Here is a 27085-nt window from a genome sequence, read left to right on the forward strand (position 1 = left end):
CATAATTATGAGCTCAGAAGCCCTTTTCGGGGGGTTCTGTTCAATGGGGGCTAGGTCCTTAGGTCAAATAAAACGTGCGTGCCAAATTTCATCCAATTATCTTGAAAATTGCGACCTGTACCTTGCGCACAAGGTTTACATGGACAGCCAGCCAGACGGACGGACGGACATAGCTTAATCGACTCAGAAAACGATTCTAAGCCGATTGGTATACTTTAAGGTGGGTCTAGGACGAATATTTTTGGGTGTTACAAACATCAGCACAAATCCAATATACCCTCCCCACTAAAGTGGTGTAGTTTTTTTTTTTTTGTTTTTTACTAAGAAATGTATGCTTTGGTTTAAATTGTAATTTATTTTGTTTAATACCTATTAGGTAAAAAAGAAATTAATTTTTTTTTGTGTTTTTGCTTTTTTAGTTTTATTTTTATTCCAAATAAAGTGCACAAATTACAAACATACATACATACATATATGCTTTTATTCCATTTTAGCAAAATTTCAAGCATAATATACAACATAATAATACGGGGATTTTTTTCTTTTTGAAATGATTCATACCACAAGCAATACGCATTAGATCACGGATGTCGAAAAATTATGTTGTAGAACAAAGTAAATTTATAAAGTAGACTCATTTGAACAGCTGACTATTTTTTTTAAACTTGCTATTTGTGGACTTACTTGTCAAAAATGTTTATGTTGCCATATTTGTTTTCATTTTAACGCTTGCTTTTGTACAAATTTCTGAGTAATTTGTTGTATTTAATGTGAAAAAGTGTATTTTAAGTGTATAATATTTTTAAAAATGTTCTAATTTTTAAAAAATAAAGAAAACTCTGTGACTTTTAATATAAATAACAACATATTTTTGGAAAGTACAACAATAATGCCATATTTTCCATTAATTATTGGTTCATTTTTGTAAACAAATTTTGACAAGTGAGTATTTCGAACAAAAACAAATTGCCTGTGGTTTTTGTAGACGTTTGTTGTACAACAACTCGTGTCGCTACTTTATTAATTTACTTTGGTGTTATTAGTAAGCAAAATTGTGCTACGAAATAGCAATCCCTGGTATATATATATACTTTGGGTTCGTGAGTTCAGCACAGCTTTTACAATCATTGGAGATAAAATAGCTTGTCTATTGGTTTTTACAATATCAAACTGTAAATATTTAAAAATATTTATCGAATATTCAATAGTAATGGAATCAGGAACGGAGTCCGTTTGGCAACATGAATATAAACATCAAATAGATCGCCTATGGCATTTGATTGTTGAACAAATGTTTACCGACTGCAGTTTTGTTTTTGAAGATCCAGAAGGAAATAAAAAAATAGTTTTAGCTCATAAACTAATTTTGGTAGCGGCTTCACCCGTATTTCAGCAAATGTTTTATGGTCCGATGGCAGAAAAAGATGGTACAATTGTTATAACTGACATTAATGTTATAACTTTTCAAAATATGATAGAATTCATTTATACGGATTGCATTAATTTTGACACAGTGGAAATGGCTTGCCAGTTATACTATGCCGCAAAGAAATATATGTTAAAACATTTAATGGAAGCATGTGTTATATTTTTGAGTGCAAATGTAAATCTACAAACTTTTAGCCAAATTTATGAATTTTCTGAATTTTACGATGAACCAAGTTTAAAGAAGGAATGTTCGGAGGTAAGCAATTAAGATTAAATTGACAAGTTTTATAATGAAAAATCTCGGTTTAAAAATGGAAAGCTTAAAGTATTTGTTAATTTAGTTTCTTATAGCTGACGCTAAAGAGGTTTTGACTGATCCCAATTTTACTGACATTAAAATGTCCACAATGCTGTTCATTTTGGATCATGATAAATTAAAACATGTAACTGAATTGGATTTGTTTAATGCTTTAGAGCGTTTAGCCACTAAAAAGGGACTATTACAAAATAAAGCTACGCAGAATGCAGAACAGACCAATGATATGTTGTTGCTAAAAAAAGCCATCAAAAAAATACGTTTTCTTACTATGACACCAGAAACGTTTGCTAATGGACCAGCACATTCTAAACTTTTGGAAAAACAAGAAACTTTGGCCATTCTTATTAAACTAAGTAGTCCATACAATCAGAATTATAAATTACCGGAAGGATTTACCGATTCTCTTACCAAAAGGACAATGATCTTTTTAACTAGACCATCACGGTATTGTTATGCGTAATCCTAGTCTACTAACTCTACAAACGAAATTACATTTTATTATTGTATTAGTTTACACTTGTGTAAAAAATTTTAATTAATTAATAATAATTAATTTAGTTTTTCAATTTAATTGCATTAATATAAATATTGAATATATTTTCTGTTTAGACCAATCTTAGCTTAAGACCGCAGTAGTCATAGCTAAATTTATATTAAATTTTAGTTATAAATTTAACACAACTCATAAATAAATAAATATTGAAGATGTTTTTTTCTATATTTTTAATGGCTTTTTACAACACGAAAATTCAATTGGCTGTTCACCAGAGGTTCAAGTCAAGCCGGCTTGGCGCCGCCGCCGACGTTTTTTTCTATATCCAGCCGCCGGCATGGTAATCGGCTGAGATCGGCTTATATTTATTTACCACAATTACAAAAATTTTTGTCTGAGAACATAAACATTTTACTTTTTAAAATTACATATGAAATTAATTTTTAAAAACAAAATCATTTCATATCGACAAAAACAATTTTTTTATTTGATATTGAAAAACTGTAGAATGATTTTCATAACATTAATCTATTCTTTCAATTAATTATTTTTAATAGTTGTCTGTGTAGTATTTTGCATGTATATAAAAACCATTTCTTGATCAAAATTCATCACACCCTTTCAAATCGGTAGATTTCAAATCATTCGAATTTTATTACACATAAGAGTATATCAAATATGCCACCTTTAAGAGAAGATTCAGTTTCCAAAAGAAAGAGAAACTTAAAATTTATAATTAAGGGTTTGCAGTAGGGTTCTATAAATCGACTCTCGAATAATCGAACAATCGACTTTTTGTCGAAAAAAGTCGAAAAGTCGAAGTCGACTATTTTGTTCCAAAAAAGTCGATAACTCGACTATCGTCTATGAAAAAAGTCGAAAAGTCGACTTTGTGAATAAAAGTCGAAAAGTCTGAAAGTCGAAAAAAGTCGATAAGTCGAAAAAAGTCGAGAAGTCGTAAAAAGTCGAAAATTTTAAAAAAGTGGAAAAAAAAAGTCAAAAACTCTAAAATAGTCGGAAAAACTCGAAAAAAGTCAAAAAATAGTCGGAAAAAAGTAGAAAGAAGTCGAAAATAGTCAAAAAGTCGAAAAAATCGAAAAGTCGGAGATTGTCTAAACCAAGGCGAATAGACTATAAGCTGAAGCAAGATATATTAATTATAAGGTAGTGTTAACAGAGCAGCTGATTATTTTTTGCTAATAACTTTTGATTTTTTTTATATGTAGTTTGACAGTGTGCTGGCACTTTGAAGTGTAGGCATGCTGTCAAACTCCATATATAAAAAATAAAATGAAATCGCTTCGTATTTCTGAATTCGCCGACGACACTACCTTATAATTAATATATCTTGAGCTGAAGTCATTTCATTTTGCGGCGAATTCATTAAATTTTTTATATATGTAGTTTGACAGCGTCGGGTTTGAGATAGAATTTTTTTATATGGAGTTTGACAAGTTCGGGCTAAATTTCCATGGACAAAAAAACAATCAGCTGTTGGAATGACTTCACCTTATTAGTTTCGCCATGGTCTAAACCAAGATATATTAATTATAAGGTAGTGTCGTCGGCGAATTCAGAAAAACAGATTAACAGAATTAATATATCTTGCTTTATGTTTTCTCTCTATGTTTCTCTATGCAATGAACTAGTTAAATTTTATTCACCTCATATCTATCACAAAATTTACATTTTCAAGTAAATTGTTATCGATTGGCACACACTCTAAGAATACTGACAAATTCTGACAGATCGTGAGCTTAAACAATAACAAATTGCCTGCGGTTTTTGTAAGCGTAAGTGCAAGATATATTAATTATAAGGTAGTGTTAACCAAGATATATTAATTATAAGGTAGTGTCGTCGGCGAATTCAGAAATACGAAGCGAATTCATTTTATTTTTTATATATGGAGTTTGACAGCATGCCTACACTTCAAAGTGCCAGCACACTGTCAAACTACATATAAAAAAAATCAAAAGTGTATTAGCAAAAAATAATCAGCTGCTCTGTTAACACTACCTTATAATTAATATATCTTGGTGTTAACAGAGCAGCTGATTATTTTTTGCTAATACACTTTTGATTTTTTTTTATATGTAGTTTGACAGTGTGCTGGCACTTTGAAGTGTAGGCATGCTGTCAAACTCCATATATAAAAAATAAAATGAATTCGCTTCGTATTTCTGAATTCGCCGACGACACTACCTTATAACTAACAAGGTATATTCAAGGTATATTTATTTTATAAGGTAGTGTTAAGGGCGAATTCAAAAAAACTTGGGCGAATCGAAATACAACACTGTACAGTATTTGTTTTTGTTTAGGCGAATTCTGGTGTAGGCACAATGTCAAAAACAGCTGATTTATAATATGAGGCGAATTTGTAAAAATTAAAAAAAAAAAGTTGTTTGTAAATAAAAGATTTTTTGAAATATAATAAAATTGTTAAAATTCTTCGTAAGTAGCCAAAGAATTTGTCCAGCGTTTAGAAAGTTGTTTAATGATTTTCCCTATTAGGAACACTCTTCGGTCTAGACAAGAAAATGCTAAAATAACGTTTGTCGGCTGATCAGTGGAAGGCTTGTTTGCAGCAGAAGGACACAAAGGCTCAACAATTATTTATGGATATAATTATTTTAAATAATTGCCTTTTCAAGTGCATTGGAGGTTAGAGTCATTTGGCAGACCTCACTCCATTTTTCTCTTTTTTGAATGTCTTTGGGCACATTAAAAAATGTCCCACCTCCAGCCTCCACTTTCTTCCCACATATTTTGCAACAACGCATTGCTTTTTTTTTTAATTTCACAATAATAACACTTTTATCACTCACAATTTTTCACAATTTGATTATAAATCTAGTTTTACTTTTAAAAGCACACTTTTAAATGTCAAATTAAAAATATAAACAAACTTTGACATTTTGCATACATTAACCAAACGTAAACAAAGTTTGACATTAACTCTACACCGCGGCGAAAAAACATGAATGTGAGCAAAAAATAGTCAGCTGTTTTGTTAACACTACCTTATAAAATAAATATACCTTGATAACTAATATATCTTGCGTAGGTGTTTGTTGTAAAACAATTTAAGAAATACCCAAGAATTAGGGACATTCCCTTTATATTTGGCGTTTTTGTTATTCGTAAAGTATTCGCAGTTCTTACAATCATTGGAGATAAAATAGCTTGTCTTTTGTTTTTTTATAATATAAACTGTAAATATTTTAAAATATTCATCGAGCAATGGAATCTGATTGGCAACATAAATTTCAAGATCACAAAGATCGCCTATTTCATTTGTTTGATGCCAAAAAGTTTACCGACTGCCATTTTGTTATTGTTGATTCAGAACAAAATCAAATAACAATTTCAGCGCATAAAATAATTTTGTTAGCGGCTTCACCCGTATTTGAGCGAATGTTTTATGGTTCGATGGCAGAAAAAGATGATCCAATTGTTATAACTGATATTCAGGTTGAGGTTTTTCAATCCATGTTAAAATACATTTATTCGGGTTGCATTGATATTAAGTCAGTGGATCTGGCTTTACAGTTATACTATGCAGCAAAGAAATATCTGCTAAAACAATTAATGGAAAAATGTATTGTATTTTTGAGTGCAAATTTAAATCCACAAAATGTTTGCCAAATTTTTGAATTTTCTGAATTTTTCGATGAACCAAGTTTAAAGCAGAAATGTTCAGAGGTGAGTGCCTAAGATTAAATTATAAAAAAATCCAAACTTATCAGCGGAAAACTTATCGTATTGGTTAATTTAGTTTATTTCAGATCGCACTAGAGAAGTTTTGGCTGATGCCAGTTTTAGCGACATTAAAATGTCCACAATGGTGTTCATTTTGGATCAAGATAAATTAAATATTAATACTGAATTGGATTTGTTTAATGCTTTACGGCGTTTAGCTATTAAAAAGGAACTGTTAAAAGATAAAGATCCACCGAATACAGAACAGAATAGTACTCAAAACTCTTCCGAAATTGATCATTCTATAAATTGCGAAAATGAGAAGTGGTTAAAAGAAGCCGTCAGAAGAATTCGTTTCCTAACTATGACACCACAAGAGTTTGCCGAAGGTCCTGCTCGTTCTAATCTCTTGGATAAACAAGATATTGTCCATATTTTTATAAACCTTAATAGTCCAAACAATGTTAAGTGTTCGCTGTCTGAAGCAATTTGCAGTTCTCGTATATGTCGCACAGCAATATGTGCTTACAGAGGTTGTAATCAGAAATGTTATAATGGATACCGGTATTGCCAGTACCATTATTATTAATATACATTCAAATCGAACGGATTGTTAATTTTAAATAACAATTACAGATAAATTTCATTAAATTTTGCATATTGTAAAAAATGCAAATCAATCGTCTTAAATATTATGGCTTATTAGAATAGGTATTTTATGTTTTCAATGCTTTCTTATAATCAATAAATTATAAAAAAAAGTTGACTTCCGACTAGGGTTCTATAGTTGAAACGAAAAGTCGACTTTTCGACTTTTTTCATTTAGTTAAAAGTCGACTTTTTACATTTTATAAAAAGTCGATTTTTCGACTTTTTTCATTTAATTAAATGTCGACTTTTAGACTTTTCGACTATAAGTATTTTATAAATAGTCGACTTTTCGACCTTTTCCGACTTTTCGACTTTTTTAGAGTTTTTGACTTTTTCTTCCACTTTTTTAAAATTTTCGACTATTTTGACTTGTTTCTACAATTTTCGAGTTTTCGACTTTTTCCGACTTTTTTCGATTTTTTCCGACTTTTTGACTTTTTACGACTTTTCGACTTTTTCCGACTTATCGATTTTTTTCGACATTCAGACTTTTCGACTTTTATTAAGAAAGTCGACTTTTTTCACAGGCGATAGTCGAGTTATCGACTTTTTTGGAACAAAATAGTCGACTTCGACTTTTCGACAAAAAGTCGATTGTTAGAATTAGAATTTCTTATAGTACATATAAACAATTTTTTTTTTTTAATATTTTTCTTAGTGCATTTTTACGATAAATACGCGTTTTGTTCTTCAATTTGGTGCTTTTTGAAATTTTAAAGTTGACAACGCTGTCGATAAGCAGTCATTTGTTTCAACAGATATTTCTCTTTTGCGTTGTATAATTGACAAGCCAGATCAACCAGATAAATGTATTTTAACACGGATTGAAAATACTCAAGCTAAATGCCAAAAATAAAAAAAATAATGACAAATTTACTTTTCGTAAATTGAAAAAGGGCAAAAAGTCCAGATTCCATAAATTACAAAAAGTCAGTCGTAAAGTTGACTTTTTGTTTCAACTATAGAACCCTATAAGTGTACTGATTAAAGCAGCACATCTGGCAAGCCTAATTGTGCCAGACTTAAAAAGTTTACGATTCAATTAGGGAAATTCCCTACAAATGTTGGTGTCTTTGTTGTTATTCGTAAGTTTAGTTTGCGGGGTAGACAACTTTTTATACAATAAAGATAAATTCAAGTACATATTTACAAAATCGCTAGCATTACACATTTAATCGCTAACTTGACAATATACTACACATTTATGCAACCCTGTTTGCTAGTGTAGATAAAGTAGTAGTCAATCAGAAAAGAAAAACAAATTTCGGGAAAAAAGTGTTGTCCTCCAAAAAAGAAAAAAAATCCACTTAATTATAAACATAAAATTTAATTATTCTCTTAATAAGTGCCAGAAAAAGTTAATAAATTTAATAAATAAATCCGTCAAAAGAAAAATACAGAAATTGATAACAACAAATTGTCATTTCTAAGAGAGAATGATGATTGTTGGTGTAAAAGTGTGGTAATCGCTGTGAGCAAACAAAACCAAACATAAAAGTGTGGAAAAATTAACAAAAAAGAAAATTAAAACACAATATTACACCAGAAGAAGAAATGATTTTTTTTATAGAAAATGTAAAAATAAATAAATTGTTAAAAAAGTAACATTGAAAAATTGTGTGTAAACTATTTTTCGAACAGCTTTTTGTTGTTGCAGCAGTTTTCGTTTTTTTTTTGTTTGGGGTGACCCCCTTAAAAATTTTAAATTAAAATTTTAACTTTTTTTAAAAAATTATAAACAAATTTTATAGTTTTATAAACAAAATATTTGTTTTAATTTTTTTTGCGTTCTATTTAAATATAATTTGTCAGTATTAATAGAGAAAGGTAATTATTTTTTAATTTATTTTAAAACATTTTTATTAATAAAAAGTTTTCATTTAGAAAATTTATAAAATTATTTCTTGTTAATGCATTATTAAATATTTTTTTTAGTTTGTCGAAAAGTTTTTAATGCTCCACTTTAATAAAACCAGTCATTGTTTAAACCGGTTTTGAGTGGGTTATGGAAATTAAGTAAATGAAATGTATTGTGTGTAATATTTTAAACAAATCTTAATATTTGGGAAATACCTATGTAGTTTTAATAGTTTAGTTCTAGTTCAGTATTAGATCAGTTCTAGTTCAGTTCTAGTTTAGTTCTAGTTTAGTTCTAGTTCAGTTCTAGTTCAGTTCTAGTTCAGTTCTAGTTCAGTTCTAGTTCAGTTCTAGTTCAGTTCTAGTTCAGTTCTAGTTCAGTTCTAGTTCAGTTCTAGTTCAGTTCTAGTTCAGTTCTAGTTCAGTTCTAGTTCAGTTCTAGTTCAGTACTATTTCAGTTCTAGTTCTAGTTCAGTTCTAGTTCAGTTCTAGTTCAGTTCTAGTTCAGTACTATTTCAGTTCTAGTTCAGTTCTAGTTCAGTTCTAGTTCAGTTCTAGTTCAGTTCTAGTTCAGTTCTAGTTCAGTTCTAGTTTAGTTCTAGTTCAGTTCTAGTTCAGTTCTAGTTCAGTTCTAGTTCAGTTCTAGTTCAGTTCTAGTTCAGTTCTAGTTCAGTTCTAGTTCAGTTCTAGTTCAGTTCTAGTTCAGTTCTAGTTCAGTTCTAGTTCAGTTCTAGTTCAGTTCTAGTTCAGTTCTAGTTCAGTTCTAGTTCAGTTCTAGTTCAGTTCTAGTTCAGTTCTAGTTCAGTTCTAGTTCAGTTCTAGTTCAGTTCTAGTTCAGTTCTAGTTCAGTTCTAGTTCAGTTCTAGTTCAGTTCTAGTTCAGTTCTAGTTCAGTTCTAGTTCAGTTCTAGTTCAGTTCTAGTTCAGTTCTAGTTCAGTTCTAGTTCAGTTCTAGTTCAGTTCTAGTTCAGTTCTAGTTCAGTTCTAGTTCAGTTCTAGTTCAGTTCTAGTTCAGTTCTAGTTCAGTTCTAGTTCGTTCTAGTTCAGTTCTAGTTCAGTTCTAGTTCAGTTCTAGTTCAGTTCTAGTCAGTTCTAGTTCAGTTCTAGTTCAATTCTAGTTCAGTACTATTTCAGTTCTATTTCAATTCTAGTTCTGTTCTAGTTCAGTTCTAGTTCGTTCTAGTTCAGTACTAGTCCAGTTCTAGTTCAGTTCTAGTTCAGTTCTAGTTCAGTTCTAGTTCAGTTCTAGTTCAGTTCTAGTTCTGTTCTAGTTCAGTTCTAGTTCAGTTCTAGTTCAGTTCTAGTTCAGTACTAGTCCAGTTCTAGTTCAGTTCTAGTTCAGTTCTAGTTCAGTTCTAGTTCAGTTCTAGTTCAGTTCTAGTTCAGTTCTAGTTCTAGTTCAGTTCTAGTTCAGTTCTAGTTCAGTTTCTAGTTCAGTTCTAGTTCAGTTCTAGTTCAGTTCTAGTTCAGTTCTAGTTCAGTTCTAGTTCAGTTCTAGTTCAGTTCTAGTTCAGTTCTAGTTCAGTTCTAGTTCAGTTCTAGTTCAGTTCTAGTTCAGTTCTAGTTCAGTTCTAGTTCAGTTCTAGTTCAGTTCTAGTTCAGTTCTAGTTCAGTTCTAGTTCAGTTCTAGTTCAGTTCTAGTTCAGTTCTAGTTCAGTTCTAGTTCAGTTCTAGTTCAGTTCTAGTTCAGTTCTAGTTCAGTTCTATTTCAGTTCTAGTTCAGTTCTAGTTCAGTTCTAGTTCAGTTCTAGTTCAGTTCTAGTTCAGTTCTAGTTCAATTCTAGTTCAGTACTATTTCAGTTCTATTTCAATTCTAGTTCAGTTCTATTTCAATTCTAGTTCAGTTGGAATTTAGTTATAGTTTAGTAAATAAAATATTTCCTAATACTGAAATACTTCATGATGTTGGCAATGAATCATAGTTTTCTCATCATAAAACACATACCTACCTATTCTGCAATATTAATTAGTCATGTGTCCAATATTATTTTTTTGTTTTTATTGACTGCTATTCAAACTTTTTCACATTTTATCTACTTAATGAAAAAAAGACATACTGAAAGATAAAATAAAACTAAAAATCAAAAACTATTTTACCAACTCATAAATATTTTTGTAATAACAATTGCACTCTCCCGTAGATAGAAAAAACCATTTTAAATGAAAATTATTATGTATCTTTTGAAACGCACAAAATAAAAACAATAAAAGTGACATTTTAAATATGTATAACAATTGCTCTAGATGAGAATTATTATTTTAGCTTCTAAAAATATTAAATATGCCAAAAATAAAGGTAAACAAAATACAAACAAACACAAAATACATTTGTTTGTATACGTCACTCTATGATGATTTCAAAAATATCTACATTGTCTTTTATTTTTTGGGTACATTTGCACTTAAAGTGCACTTGTAAAGTACTTCAACGAAAAAAAAACAGCAAACGCGACAAAAACCAAGTTTTTGAGTAATAATGATAAAAACGAGTAATAATAATACAAACAAATATAAATAAATATAAACTCAATGTGCCCTCACTCATATTCAGTCATATAAATAAATCGTTGGTTGGTACGTTCACCAAACAAAAAAAAAAAAATAATGTTAAAGGGAAGCATATCTAAATGTTATAGTTATAGAAAATAAATTGTATCAGGTAGAAAAAAATCATCTTAAAGATAATTTTTAATGCTAAAGTTTTCAATATTAACTTAAACTCTGAAATCGGGCATTAATTTTCTAGTTTCTTTAACATGTAGAAAATTTTTATACCCTACACCACTTTAGTGGGCAGGGTATATTGGATTTGTGCTGATATTTGTAACATACAAAAATATTCGTCCTAGACTGAATTTAAAGTATACCAATCGGCTTAGAATCGTTTTCTGAGTCGATTAAGCTATGTCCGTCCGTCTGGCTGGCTGGCTGTCCATGTAAACCTTGTGCGCAAGGTACAGGTCGCAATTTTCAAGATAATTGGATGAAATTTGGCACGCACGTTTTATTTGACCCAAGGACGATATTGAAAATGGTTAAAATCGGTCCATTATTTCACCTAGCCCCCATTGAACAGAACCCCCCGAAAAGGGCTTCTGAGCTCATAATTATGTTAAATATACAGATATATCGATAAAATACGGCACAACTATGTTTTATAGAAGTCTTGATGACCCTGCCAAATTTCATAAAGATCGGGCCCCATTTGACCCTAGCTCCCATACAAAGTCCTCTTCAGAAAATTACTTGAATGTCCCAAATTAACTTATAAACACAAATATCGCGATGAAATTCAGCACAATAAAATATTATGTAAATATAAATATATTCACAAAATTTTATCAGGCTTGGTCCATATTTGCCCCTAGCCCCCATATAAAGCCTCTTTCAGAAAATTAGTTTTTCATCCATAAATTGTTTAAATGTATCGGAACAAGGGAATATTGAAGATAAATGCTTTATTATGAAAAATAAATCACATTTAATATTCATAACTGGTGTAGGGTATCATATGGTCAGCCACGCCCGACTATACTTTCTTACTTGTTTATGTTTTTAAATTTTTAGAAATTTTCTAATAAATTTTCTAATTTTATAAAAATTTCAATAACTTTTCTAGTTTTTATTACATTTCTAATTTAGATCTAGCTTTGTTCTAATTCAGTTCTAATTAAGTTCTAGTTCGGGTGTAGTTCAGTTCAGTTATAATTCAGTTTTATTTTAGTTTTAGTTCAGTTCTAGTTCAGTCATAGTTCAGTTCTAGTTCAGTTCTAGTTCAGTTCTAGATCAGTTCTAGATCTGTTCTAGATCAGTTCTAGATCAGTTCTAGTTCAGTTCTAGTTCAGTTCTAGTTCAGTTCTAGTTCAGTTCTAGTTCAGTTCTAGTTCAGTTCTAGTTCAGTTCTAGTTCAGTTCTAGTTCAGTTTTAGTTCAGTTCTAGTTCAGTTCTAGTTCAGTTCTAGTTCAGTTCTAGTTCAGTTCTAGTTCAGTTCTAGTTCAGTTCTAGTTCAGTTCTAGTTCAGTTCTAGTTCAGTTCTAGTTCAGTTCTAGTTCAGTTCTAGTTCAGTTCTAGTTCAGTTCTAGTTCAGTTCTAGTTCAGTTCTAGTTCAGTTCTAGTTCAGTTCTAGTTCAGTTCTAGTTCAGTTCTAGTTCAGTTCTAGTTCAGTTCTAGTTCAGTTCTAGTTCAGTTCTAGTTCAGTTCTAGTTCAGTTCTAGTTCAGTTCTAGTTCAGTTCTAGTTCAGTTCTAGTTCAGTTCTAGTTCAGTTCTAGTTCAGTTCTAGTTCAGTTCTAGTTCTAGTTCAGTTCTAGTTCTAGTTCAGTTCTAGTTCAGTTCTAGTTCAGTTCTAGTTCAGTTCGTTCTAGTTCTTTCAGTTCAGTTCTAGTTCAGTTCTAGTTCAGTTCTAGTTCAGTTCTAGTTCAGTTCTAGTTCAGTTCTAGTTCAGTTCTAGTTCAGTTCTAGTTCAGTTCTAGTTCAGTTCTAGTTCAGTTCTAGTTCAGTTCTAGTTCAGTTCTAGTTCAGTTCTAGTTCAGTTCTAGTTCAGTTCTAGTTCAGTTCTAGTTCAGTTCTAGTTCAGTTCTAGTTCAGTTCTAGTTCAGTTCTAGTTCAGTTCTAGTTCAGTTCTAGTTCAGTTCTAGTTCAGTTCTAGTTCAGTTCTAGTTCAGTTCTAGTTCAGTTCTAGTTCAGTTCTAGTTCAGTTCTAGTTCAGTTCTAGTTTCAGTTCTAGTTTCAGTTCTAGTTCAGTTCTAGTTCAGTTCTAGTTCAGTTCTAGTTCAGTTCTAGTTCAGTTCTAGTTCAGTTCTAGTTCAGTTCTAGTTCAGTTCTAGTTCAGTTCTAGTTCAGTTCTAGTTCAGTTCTAGTTCAGTTCTTTCAGTTCTAGTTCAGTTCTAGTTCAGTTCTTCAGTTCTAGTTCAGTTCTAGTTCAGTTCTAGTTCAGTTCATTCTAGTTCAGTTCTAGTTCAGTTCTAGTTCAGTTCTAGTTCAGTTCTAGTTCAGTTCTAGTTCAGTTCTAGTTCAGTTCTAGTTCAGTTCTAGTTCAGTTTCTAGTTCAGTTCTAGTTCAGTTCTAGTTCAGTTCTAGTTCAGTTCTAGTTCAGTTCTAGTTAAGTTCTAGTTCAGTTCTAGTTCTCGTCGAGTTCTAGTTCAGTTCATGCATGATTCACAAACCTAACAAAAAATATTTTGCTATACTTCCCATTATTTCAAACATCAATTACTTTTCTGTTTGATATTGTGTATCTCGTTTTTTAATGTGAATTTTATAACACAAAAAACAGCTTGAGGTTAATATGTTATTTAGGTAGGTCTTTCATATAATGGTTATTCATACATTATGATTTCCCTACAATAATTGGTTGGAAGTTAATGATTTTTGCACTCTAAAATTGTGGCTACACTACACTTCTAACGGATATTTTACGAAAAAGAAGTATGTGAATGTATACAAGAAGAGATGAGTATGAAAAAATCTCCTCTATTTTTTTTTTTTTTTTGAATCAGTAGAGTAGGGTTTATATATGTTCATGATATATGAATTTCATTTCAGCACTTCTTTATTTACCAAATTCTTCCATATAATTTCATCTTAGTCTACATTTCAGTTTTATTTTCCAAACCCACAGATTTGCCAAGTTAAAATGTATTAATTTCATATAACAAAGTAAAAACGGTTTAGGCCATTTATCAACTTTCATTAGATTGCATCATTAATATTTTGTACAAATAAATATCTTTTCCATATTAAGAAAATATCCATATTAATTTATTACTCAGTTAATCAATTTAATACTATTCAATCAGACATTTACAAGTTGTCACTTCATTTAATGAAATAATTATAGTAAAATATTTTTACTTACACTAGACTAAACAATTACATATTTTTATAAATAGAGTATTATTTGGAAATAGTTTTCTTAAGGGAAAAACAAACGTCATTTCTAGGCCAAAGGTCAGTTAATACGTCATCGATTTAAATATACTAAACAAAATCTATACATTTCTTGAATTAATAGTTTATACGACTTTTTATTATTCATATTATTTATTGTGTTTAAACAATTTTTTTATATATTTTGCAATATCATCTTGAGGCCTATAGTTTTTTCTTTTTGACTTTGATTTTGAAAATTTTACGTATAACCCAGATGTTTATTTAGAAATAGTTTTCCCATAAAATTGTGGGAAAATATAACAAATTTCAAAATGTTTACTAATAAAAGGAAATTTTACTTTTTGCGGATGTTTGTTATAGTTTTGAAAAAAAAAAATGTTCTAGATTTTTCTATAAATTTATTATTTACACGATTATGGGAAATGGGCCATTTTTTAACATCAAATAATGGAAATTTACTTGACCACATGTTCAGCTTCATCTGTTACTAGCTCACCTTCTACATGAGAATACTTTCAGTGCACCCTCATCATTGCCAATATATGTATATATTTAGTCTGAATTGATCTTCTATACGATCGTGTCTATTTCCGAAAATAAGTAAAGATTACAAATTTCTTATCTCTACAATCTAGAGTATAGATTCAATGTTTGTCATGTAATAGATTTTCTTTCTATGATAGAAACAAAAACACCACATATGATCGTCATGATCATCTTTTGTAAAGTAATGAATATCTAGAATTGGTGTATGATTTACCTCACAAACACGAGACATGATCTTCCTGATTATTTTAATGTTGCAGAATCTAGTCTTAAAGATCTTACTCTCTTCGGTTTCAAGAACTTATTAGGCTAGACTATAATAGACTAGACTATAGACTAGACTATAAACTAGACTATCGACTAGACTATAGACTAGACTATAGACTAGACAATAGACTAGACAATAGACTAGACTATAATAGACTAGATTATAGACTAGACTATAGACTAGACTAGACTATAAACTAGACTATCGACTAGACTATAGACTAGACTATAGACTAGACTATAGACTAGACTATAGACTAGACTATCGACTAGACTATAGACTAGACTATAGACTAGACTATAGACTAGACTATAGACTAGACTATAGATAGACTATAGACTAGACTATAGACTAGACTATAGACTAGACTATAGACTAGACTATAGACTAGACTATAGACCAGACTATAGACTAGACTATAGACTAGACTATAGACTAGACTATAGACTAGACTATAGACTAGACTATAACTAGACTATAGACTAGACTATAGACTAGACTATAGACTAGACTATAGACTAGACTATAGACTAGACTATAGACTAGACTATAGACTAGACTATAGACTAGACTATAGACTAGACTATAGACTAGACTATAGACTAGACTATAGACTAGACTATAGACTAGACTATAGACTAGACTATAGACTAGACTATACTAGACTAGACTAGACTATAGACTAGACTATAGACTAGACTATAGACTAGACTATAGACTAGACTATAGACTAGACTATAGACTAGACTATAGACTAGACTATAGACTAGACTATAGACTAGACTATAGACTAGACTATAGACTAGACTATAGACTAGACTATAGACTAGACTATAGACTAGACTATAGACTAGACTATAGACTAGACTATAGACTAGACTATAGACTAGACTATAGACTAGACTATAGACTAGACTATAGACTAGACTATAGACTAGACTATAGACTAGACTATAGACTAGACTATAGACTAGACATAGACTAGACTATAGACTAGACTATAGACTAGACTATAGACTAGACTATAGACTAGACTATAGACTAGACTATAGACTAGACTATAGACTAGACTATAGACTAGACTATAGACTAGACTATAGACTAGCTATAGACTATAGACTAGACTATAGACTAGACTATACTAGACTATGACTAGACTATAGACTAGACTATAGACTAGACTATAGACTAGACTATAGACTAGACTATAGACTAGTCTATAGACTAGACTATAGAAAGACTAGACTATAGACTAGCTATAGACTAGACTATAGACTAGACTATAGACTAGACTATAGACTAGACTATAGACTAGACTATAGACTAGACTATAGACTAGACTATAGACTAGACTATAGACTAGACTATAGACTAGACTATAGACTATGTCTAGACTATAGACTAGACTATAGACTAGACTATAGACTAGACTATAGACTAGACTAGACTATAGTCTAGACTATAGACTAGACTATAGTCTAGACTATAGACTAGACTATAGACTAGACCATAGACTAGACTATAGACTAGTCTATAGACTAGACTATAGACTAGACTATAGACTAGACTATAGACTAGACTATAGACTAGACTATAGACTAGACTATAGACTAGACTATAGACTAGACTATAGACTAGACTATAGACTAGACTATAGACTAGACTATAGACTAGACTATAGACTAGACTATAGACTAGACTAGACTAGACTATAGACTAGACTAGTCTATAGACTAGACTAGTCTATAGACTAGACTAGTCTACTACTAGTCTATAGTCTATAGACTAGACTATAGACTAGACTATAGACTAGACTATAGACTAGACTAGTCTATAGACTAGACTAGTCTATAGACTAGTCTATAGACTAGACTATAGACTAGACTATAGACTAGACTATAGACTAGACTATAGACTAGTCTATAGACTAGACTATAGACTAGACTATAGACTAGACTATAGACTAGACTATAGACTAGACTAGTCTATAGACTAGTCTATAAACTAGACTATAGACTAGACTATAGACTAGACTATAGACTAGACTATAGACTAGACTATAGACTAGACTATAGACTAGACTATAGACTAGACTATAGACTAGACTATAGACTAGACTATAGACTAGACTATAGACTAGACTAGTCTATAGACTAGACTATAGTCTATAGTCTAGTCTATAGTATAGTATATATACTATATATATATAGTATATATAGACTAGACTAGTCTATAGACTAGACTAGTCTATAGACTAGACTATAGTCTATAGTCTAGTCTATAGTCTAGTCTATAGTCTAGTCTATAGTCTAGTCTATAGTCTAGTCTATAGACTAGTCTATAGTCTAGTCTATAGTCTAGTCTATAGTCTAGTCTATAGTCTAGTCTATAGTCTAGTCTATAGTCTAGTCTATAGTCTAGTCTATAGACTAGTCTATAGTCTAGTCTATAGTCTAGACTATAGTCTAGTCTATAGTCTAGTCTATAGTCTAGTCTATAGTCTAGTCTATAGTCTAGTCTATAGTCTAGTCTATAGTCTAGTCTATAGTCTAGTCTATAGTCTAGTCTATAGTCTAGTCTATAGTCTAGTCTATAGTCTAGTCTATAGTCTAGTCTATAGTCTAGTCTATAGTCTAGTCTATAGTCTAGTCTATAGTCTAGTCTATAGTCTAGTCTATAGTCTAGTCTATAGTCTAGTCTATAGTCTAGACTATAGTCTAGTCTAGTCTATAGTCTAGTCTATAGTCTAGTCTATAGTCTAGTCTATAGTCTAGTCTATAGTCTAGTCTATAGTCTAGTCTATAGTGTAGTCCATAGTCTTGTCTAGTCTACAGGCTAACGTGTCTTTAGATAATGTTACCTTTATAAACTTTTCTCTAGAGAGAAGACTAGACAGTATGACTATCCACTATGATGCCATTTTAATCACTGTCTACCTATTAACTAAACTTTAATAAACCCTTTCAATTGAAACTCTTAAATAATTGACATTGATATGCTTATATAAGTATTTGTCTGTATATAGTTGCGCATACATAGAGAAAGGATTTGTATTAATATTAAATTACCTTTTGAAAACTTTTTCCTATCAATCTTAAAGTAGGCAATAGGAACTAACATTTATTTTATCCTTTATGTTATGCCACACTATGCACCTTTAAAATAATAAGGGGTTTTTTTGTGTTGCATACTTTTATGTATATGTATTTTAATTTTTAAAGCCTACTTATAGGCTGAACTTATAAATCATTATGTACCCATTCATAATTAACACATAAATATTTAAATATTTTGTTTTAATACTTTTTTTCTCTTTTGTTAATATTTTATTACAATTTTTTTTTTGCTTTTAAGTTCCTCATGTCTTAAGTATTTGGTTCATTTAAAAGGTTTCACTTCTCTAGGTTAAAACAACTATAAACAATAGACTTTGCCAAAGTGTATTAATTATTTAAATTATTATTTTAAAAAGTAAAAATTAGAAAAAAACTAATTTAAAATTAAAAACATGACAGAAACTTAATGTTATGAATAAATTAATGTTATGAATAAATTAATATTATTAATTTATTAAACAAATTATTTTACAATTTATACAAGTCTAGTGTGTTGCGTGTCAAATGATATAAAGTTCTTTAATTTAGTTTCTTTTCTTGGATAAAATGGTGTTAAAAAAATAGTCAATTAACAGATAAAAAAAGTTAAAAAAAATAATTTAAATGTTTTCTTCAATACAACAACATTGTCTTTGCTAGAAAACAACAATTTTGTGAGTACAAATTTTAAAATTTTAAAATGTTTGAATTTTTTTTTCAAAATTATTAACTTTTACGTTTTGTTTTATTCTAAGAAATATGTTTAGTATTTTTCCAAAGCATGTTTATTTTTAAAACTGCATGTTTTATGCCAATTTCTAGAATTTCGGTTTATTAAAAAAAATGTACAATTTATTTTTATTGTATGACATTTTCTGGTTGCTCATTAAGTTTTCTTATTTTTGTTTATTTTTTATATAATTTGTTTTTTACATTTAGAGTCTATTTATCCAAATTTATACGTATTTCAGACGTGTTGTTGTAGTATATTTTATTTGAATTTTACACCAACAAAAATGAGGTCAATTACCATTCTACATACATATGTCGTATAACAATTAAAATAAACACAAATAAATGTTTATATATTAATATAAGTAACGGGTTACAACTTATTTTAGAAATACTACAGCAAAAGTTTTTCTTTAGAAAAGCTTCTTTACGGAGAGTTTTTTAAAGAAAATTTTCTCGAGAGAGAGACCGAGATTTCATTAAAACTATTCTAAAGATATTTTTCTAACAAAAAACACTGTCAGAAAAACTTTTTTTTAAAGTAAACTCTCTCTCTCTGGAGAAACTTCTGAAAAAGAAAACTCTCTATAGAGGAACTTTTCTAAAGAAAACTAGAGCAACTTTAAAAAAAAAAAACTTTCTCAAGAGAAACATTTTTAAAGAAAACTTTTTCTAGAAAAACTTTCTTAGAGGAAACTCTCTCTAGATGAACTAATCTAAAGGAAACTCTTTCTAGAGAGAGTTTTCTTCAGAAAAGTTGCTCTATGAAAGAGTATTGTTTAGAAATGTTATCCTAAAGAGAGTTTTATTCAGAAAACTCTCTCTAGAGAAACTTTTCTAGAGAGAATTTTTGCTCTAGAAAGAGTTTGTTTAGAAATGTTGTCCTAAAGAGAGTTTTATTCAGAAAAGTTGCTCTAGAGAGAGTTTTCTTCAGAAAGATTTCTTTAGAGATGGTTTCCATTATAAAAGTTTTTCTAAAGAGAAAGTTAGGAAAGTTGCTTTAGAGAAAGTTTTTTCTATAGAAAATTTTCTTTAGAAAAGTTTTGCTACAAAAATTTTTCTTTAGTAAAGTTACTCTAGAGAGAGTTTTCTTTAGAAAAGCTTCTCCGGAAAGAGACTCCTTTAGCAAATTTTCTTTTGAGATAGTTTTCTTTATAAAAGTTTCTCTTGAGGGAGTATTCTTTAGAAAAGTTTCTCTAGAAAGAGTTTTATTTAGAAAAGTTACCCTATAGAGAGTTTTCTTTAGATTTTTCTTTAGAAAGGATTCTCTAGAGAGTGCTTTCTTTAGAAAAGGTTTCTTAGAATGATTTTTCTTTAGAAAAGTTTCTCTTGAGATAATTTTCTTTAAAGAGAAAGTTTTCTTTAGAAAAGTTTCACTAGAGAGAGTTTTCTTTAGAAAATTTTCTCTAGAGAGAGTTTTCGTTAGAAAATAGATTTCTTTAGAAATGTTTCTCTTAAGAGAAAGTTACCTTGTAGAGAGAGTTTTCTTTAGAAAAGTTAGCCTATAGAAAGTTTTCTTTATATTTTTCTTTAGAAAAGATTCTCTAGAGAGAGAGCTTTCTTTAGAAAAGTTTTCTTAGAATGAGTTTTCTTTAGAAACATTTCTCTTGAGAGAATTTTCTTTAGAAAATTTTTGTCCAGAGAAAGTTTTCTTTAGAAAAGTTTCACTAGAGAGAGTTTTCTTTAGAAAAGTTTCACTAGAGAGAGTTTTCTTTAGAAAAGTTTCTCTAGAGACAGTTTTCTTTAGAAATGTTTCTCTTAAGAGAAAGTTACCCTGTAGAGAGTTTTGTATAGAAAAGTTTCCCTAGAGAGAGTTTTCTTTAGAAAAGTTTTGTCTACAAAAAGTTTTCTAATAGAAAGTTTTATTTAGAGAAGTTTCTCTATAGAGTGTTTTCTTTAGAAAAATTTCGCGGGAGTTTAATTTAAAAATGATTTGTCTAAGGAAAATTTTTCTCAGAAAAGTTTGTTTGTTTAAAAAGTTTCTCTTAGTGTTTTCTTCAGAATCTTCTTTAGAAAAGTTTCTCTAAATAGAGTTATCTTTAGAAAACCTGTCCTGGAGACAGTTTTCTTTTGAAAAACTTATTTGGAGACAGTTTTCTTTAGATAAGTTTCCTTACTAACGTTTCTCTAGAGAGATTTTCCTTTAAAAAAGTTTATCGCGAGAGAGTATAAGTCAGAAAAGTTTATAGAGAGATAGTTTTCTTTAGGAAAGTTTCTCTAGAGAGAGTTTTTTAGAAAAGTTCCTCTAGAAAGAATTTTCTTTAGAAAAGTTTTTCTAAAGAGAATGTTTATTAGAAAAGTTACCCTAAAGAGAGTTTTTTTTAGAAATGTGTGCTCTAGAGAGAGTTTTCTTTATAAAAGTTTCTCTAGAAAAAATTTTCTTCAGAAAAGTTTGCTCTAGAGGGAATTTTCTTTGGAAAAGTTTATCGAGAGTTCTCTCTTTAGAAAAATCTTCTTTATATAGGGTTTCCCTTAAAAAATTCACTCTAGTGTTTTTTTTGAAAACACTATTTTTTAAATTTGAGCAAAAGTCAAAAACCTTTAAAAATATTTGTTATTGTAATGATTTGTAAAAAGTTTTGTTTACACATATTTTTTTCTATTAGTTTTTACCCCAAAGTGGTTTTATTATGACTGATAACCTCTTATCGCCCATTTATTTGTATTTATTACATTAAACTCAAAACAGTTGTTTGATTTCCATATTAAATTGTTTTTATTTATATTAAATAATTTATAAACAAATAAATTGCATTATAAAATACTTTTTATGAGAAGGGTTTCAAAAGTTAGTTTGTTTGTTGTTTTTTTGTTGCAACATATTTTAGCATATTTCCTAATAAAGAGCCTATTTCTTTAGCATATTTTACTCTTAAATAGTTATTTGTTTTGAAACCGATATAATTTTTCTTTAACTTGCTCTATTTTTAATTATTTTACAATATTTCATTTAATAACAATTTTCTGCACCTAATATTTTATAAAATTCTCATTAAGAAAGTGAAAGTTTAAAATAAAATTTACTAAATTGTTTAAAAGAAATCAACAAATTATAAATCATTAATATAATCGTCAAAATGATAATAGAATTTTATTTAATAAAAGATAACCCTAAGGTATCGAAATTTTAAAATTAATTAATCCCCCTTTTTATTACGAAATATCAATTATTTTTATTGCTAAATTAAAAAAAAAAAAAAACAAAATAATTACTAGTTTATTACATTTGTTATAATTATTAACTCTATAGTTTTATTATAAATTATTACTTGTTGTACATTTATTTTAATTATATATTTCCGCTTTATAATGCCCTACAAAATCTTCTCAATTACCCTTCTATTCGCTCTCTCTCTCCCTTTAATTAAAAAAAAGATCAATTTCAATTAATTGTTTTGTCAATTGTCTATCTGATTTCAGACCCTACATTTCAATTAAAATTACTCATTTTATTTTTAATATTCTATAAAGATCTTTTAGTCAACTAGCAACTGGGAAATTTATTATTAAATACAATAAAAATTAAGAGATTTCCGATATATTTTTAAAGAGAATTATTAGTTAATACTCTGAAAATTATATATAGTATTTAAGGATGCCACATGTAGGGGATACTTTTGAAAAATGGGATTGCTATGAAATTTCTTTCTAGATAAAATTTTCTAAAGAAAACTTTCTTTATATAACATTTTTCTTGACTGAAGACAAAAGATTCTAAAGAAAACTTTCTGTAGAGAAACTTTTCCATAGAAATCTCCAACAAAAACTTTCATTAGAGTTATAACTTTTCTACAGATAACCCTCTCTAGGAAAATTTTTCAAAGAAAATTCTCCTTTTTTAAAGAAAATTCCCTCTAAAGAAACTTTTCTAAGGAAAACACCCTTTAGAGAAACTTTTCTAAAAAAAATTCCCTTTAGAGAAACTTTTCTAAAGAAAACTCCCTATAGAGACTTTTCTAAAGAAAACCCTCTTAGAACGTTCTCTTTAGAGAAACTTTTTCAAAGAAAACTCTCCTTAAAGTAACTTTTCTAAAGAAAATTCTCTCTCTACAGAAACTTTTCTAAAGAAAACCCTTTTAGAGAAACTTTTTCAAACAAAACTCCCCCTAGAGAAACTTTTCTAAAGAAAACTCACTCTAAAGACACTTTCACTCTAAAGGCACTTTCACTCTAAAGACACAGTCTAAAGACTATAGACTGATCTATAGTCAACAGACTGATCTATAGTCTACAGACTATACACTGATCTATAGTCTACAGACTATAGACTGATCTATATTCTACAGACTATAGACTAATCCATAGTTCTAGTTCAGTACTAGTTCAATTCTAGTTCAGTTGTAGTTCTAGTTCAGTTCTAGTTCAGTTCTAGTTCAGTTCTAGTTCAGTTCTAGTTCAGTTCTAGTTCAGTTCTAGTTCAGTGAACTTTCTGAAGAATACCGTTTCTGAAGAAACGATTCTAATTATACTTCGAATTTCTTATAGTCATATATATAGTCATCAGACTATAGACTGATCTATAATCTACAGCCATTTTTCAATGATCTATAGTCTACAGACTATAGGCTGATCTATAATCTATAAAATATCTTTAGTCTACAGATTAAAGAGTGATCTACAATCAAGAGATTATAGACTGATCTATACAGACTGATCAGACTATAGACTGATCTATAGTCTACAGACTATAGACTGATCTATAGTCTACAGACTATAGACTGATCTATAGTCTACAGACTATAGACTGATCTATAGTCTACAGACTATAGACTGATCTATAGTGTACAGACAATAGACTAATCCATAGTTCTAATTCAGTTCTAGTTCAGTTCTAGTTCAGTTCTAGTTCAGTTCTAGTTCAGTTCTAGTTCAGTTCTAGTTCAGTTCTAGTTCAGTTCTAGTTCAGTTCTAGTTCAGTTCTAGTTCAGTTCTAGTTCAGTTCTAGTTCAGTTCTAGTTCAGTTCTAGTTCAGTTCTAGTTCAGTTCTAGTTCAGTTCTAGTTCAGTTCTAGTTCAGTTCTAGTTCAGTTCTAGTTCAGTTCTAGTTCAGTTCTAGTTCAGTTCTAGTTCAGTTCTAGTTCAGTTCTAGTTCAGTTCTAGTTCAGTTCTAGTTCAGTTCTAGTTCAGTTCTAGTTCAGTTCTAGTTCAGTTCTAGTTCAGTTCTAGTTCAGTTCTAGTTCAGTTCTAGTTCAGTTCTAGTTCAGTTCTAGTTCAGTTCTAGTTCAGTTCTAGTTCAGTTCTAGTTCAGTTCTAGTTCAGTTCTAGTTCAGTTCTAGTTCAGTTCTAGTTCAGTTCTAGTTCAGTTCTAGTTCAGTTCTAGTTCAGTTCTAGTTCAGTTCTAGTTCAGTTCAGGTTCAGTTCAGGTTCAGTTCTAGTTCAGTTCAGGTTCAGTTCTAGTTCAGTTCTAGTTCAGTTCTAGTTCAGTTCTAGTTCAGTTCTAGTTCAGTTCTAGTTCAGTTCTAGTTCAGTTCTAGTTCAGTTCTAGTTCAGTTCTAGTTCAGTTCTAGTTCAGTTCTAGTTCAGTTCTAGTTCAGTTCTAGTTCAGTTCTAGTTCAGTTCTAGTTCAGTTCTAGTTCAGTTCTAGTTCAGTTCTAGTTCAGTTCTAGTTCAGTTCTAGTTCAGTTCTAGTTCAGTTCTAGTTCAGTTCTAGTTCAGTTCTAGTTCAGTTCTAGTTCAGTTCTAGTTCAGTTCTAGTTCAGTTCTAGTTAAGTTCTAGTTCAGTCTACAGACTAAAGACTGATCTATAGTTAACAGACTGATCTATAGTCAATAGACTGATCAATAGCCAAAAGACTATGAAATGATGTATAGTCAACAGATTGATCTATAGTCAGCAGACTATAAACTGATCTATAGTCAAAAGGCTATAGACTGATCTATAGTCAACAGACTATAGACTGATCTATAGTCTACAGACTGATCTATAGTCTACAGACTGATCTATAGTCTACAGACTGATCTATAGTCTACAGACTGATCTATAGTCTACAGAATATAGAATTATGTTAAGTCAACAGACTATGTAGTCTGATCTATAGTCAACAGACTATAGAATGATCTATAGTCAACAGACTATAGACTGAAATATTGTACAAGGACTTTAAACTTTTCTTTAGTTAATAAAAGTGTAGAAGTGCTTCTAAACATTTTGGCGATTTCTCTCTACAATTGTAGGCTAAATCCTCAAATCTTTTAACTGGCAACCCTATTTACACTTAACATTAATGCTCTCGCAGTTAATACAAAGCTCAACAGACAACTAGTCTAATACGGAACGATTTAAAAGTAACATACGCACGCATGCAAACCGATTAATAAAAATACAATATTTTTTTGAAAAAAATATTAAATATTTAAAAGAAAAATAGAAAATTAAGGCCATAAAAAAAATCTAATAAATAACGAAAAAATTGTTATTATTTTGTGTGAAAAAAATAAAAAAAATATTAACAAAATGTTGCTCCAATCTTAGCATAAATAAAGGCCTAAAAATGCTTTAAAAATAATTAAAGGAAATTTCTGGGAAATTTAGAAATTTTCTTTAAAAAAAACAAAAAGAAAATGTAAGCAAAAAGAGAATAATTTTTGGGAATTAAAACCTTTATTTCTTTAAGTGCATTTGTATTATTATCTTATCACAATGTTTTAAATTTAATGTTTGTCAAGAAAAAGCTTTAATCAAGTTAATACTTGTGTTATAAAAAAATTGTCATAATTTTTCTTTAAACAACAAAAAAATCATGTGAATAAGATTTGAAATTAAAAAAAAAAAAATATTTTCTTTAAATGAAAAATAAACAAAATCAAAAGTGATTTAATAATTTACTATTTGTTTATTTAGTTATAAACAAAATTTAAAATAAATATAATTTTTGGAAAAATAAGTTTGAACTATTTTTGATCAATTTGTGAGTTTAGTTTTCTTTATCAATAAAAAAAAACGTGTTATCAAAATGTTTAGATGAAAAAAAAGCTTTTTTTTTATTTAGAAAATTATGGAAAAAATATGTTAAACATTGATAGCATATTGCTGATTATTAAGTGAAATACCCGGTACAGCTTTAATCCAAAATTCATAAGCTCTACACGATCCTCTTTAACAGATTCATGAATTCGATTAATTTTGATTCGATAATTTCTTCCAGTTTTCATAGAATTCTTTATACTTAAAGCCCAATTTTTTTAAATATTTATTAAATGTTATTTAAAAAAAATTCCTTCTTTAATACCTTCCAGAATATTCATTTTCCTGTTATTTTAAAAACAAAATTTAGAAATAATATAATATAATGAAACGTTCACAATTTGATAACAATTTTTTTTTATAAAGTTCAAAATACATTAACCTGAAGCCAAAAAAATATATACCAAATAAAAAATAAATTAATGATCGTGCAAAAGAAAAACATAAAAAAATCACACATTTTTTCGGAAAAATCAAAAATGTTTATATTTAGCAACAAAAAAAAAACATAATTTATGTTTTTTATTTTAAAGAATTTAACAAAAACAAACACAAAATTCTTTGAATACAAATATGATTTGTCATCTTAATTAATCCAATTAATCTTTATTAAAATTTTGTTGATCTTACCAAAAGAATGTATAGTGGAAGATATTTGCCTAAAGGAAATATAAAAATTTTCAATTTAAATCCCTTAAGCAACAATATGACAATGTCTAGACATTACTATTTTCGAAATAGATCTTTTGCTTAACGATCTTTTAAAAAAGATCTTGTATATTTTAAACTTTATTTGGCAAGTTAGAAACTCTCTCGTCTCTAGTCTAGTCTATAGTATAGTCTATAGTCTAGTCTATAGTCTAGTCTATAGTCTAGTCTAGTATATAGTCTAGTCTATAGTCTAGTCTATAGTCTAGTCTATAGTCTAGTCTATAGTCTAGTCTATAGTCTAGTCTATAGTCTAGTCTATAGTCTAGTCTATAGTCTAGTCTATAGTCTAGTCATAGTCTAGTCTATTAGTCTAGTCTATAGTCTAGTCTATAGTCTAGTCTATAGTCTAGTCTATAGTCTAGTCTATCTAGTCTAGTCTATAGTCTAGGTCTATAGTCTAGTCTATAGTCTAGTCTATAGTCTAGTCT

The 27085-nt window shown here is 29.3% G+C and overlaps 2 protein-coding genes and 1 long non-coding RNA gene across 6 annotated transcripts in view; all 3 read left to right on the forward strand.

The window, feature by feature from the left end:
• The first annotated feature begins 1009 nt into the window (after positions 1–1009).
• LOC119612842 (BTB/POZ domain-containing protein 6-like) lies at positions 1010–2313 on the forward strand. The gene is made up of 2 exons (XM_037968714.1): positions 1010–1684; positions 1770–2313. Exons 1-2 carry the CDS (start codon positions 1211–1213, stop codon positions 2205–2207), a joined length of 912 nt encoding a protein of 303 aa, XP_037824642.1. The 5' UTR covers positions 1010–1210; the 3' UTR covers positions 2208–2313.
• Positions 2314–3997: 1684 nt separating this feature from the next.
• Positions 3998–6630, forward strand: LOC119612838 (BTB/POZ domain-containing protein 6-A-like). 2 transcript variants are annotated; one of them, XM_037968712.1, is made up of 3 exons: positions 3998–4033; positions 5402–5948; positions 6022–6630. In XM_037968712.1, the coding sequence occupies exons 2-3, from the start codon at positions 5487–5489 to the stop codon at positions 6532–6534; spliced, it is 975 nt and encodes a 324-aa protein (XP_037824640.1). In that variant the 5' UTR covers positions 3998–4033; positions 5402–5486; the 3' UTR covers positions 6535–6630. The 2 variants fall into 2 exon arrangements, with proteins under 2 accessions (XP_037824640.1, XP_037824639.1); XM_037968711.1 differs by lacking the exon at positions 3998–4033 and having other exon boundaries at positions 5070–5948.
• A 1177-nt stretch (positions 6631–7807) lies between these two features.
• LOC119612839 overlaps positions 7808–27085 on the forward strand; it is a 29306-nt gene continuing 10028 nt past the window's right edge. The window contains exon 1 of one of the 3 annotated variants that reach the window (XR_005232175.1): positions 7808–8423. This is a non-coding gene — a long non-coding RNA (uncharacterized LOC119612839). Of the gene's footprint in view, positions 8424–18782; positions 18926–25243; positions 25546–27085 lie in introns of those variants that run through there. The other 2 variants (XR_005232177.1, XR_005232176.1) reach the window with 2 other exon arrangements.

This window comes from Lucilia sericata, unplaced genomic scaffold (assembly GCF_015586225.1).
Source record: "Lucilia sericata isolate MDLA Ls3-8-SP2 unplaced genomic scaffold, ASM1558622v1 Contig001839F_arrow, whole genome shotgun sequence".
NCBI classification, from domain to species: domain Eukaryota; kingdom Metazoa; phylum Arthropoda; class Insecta; order Diptera; family Calliphoridae; genus Lucilia; species Lucilia sericata.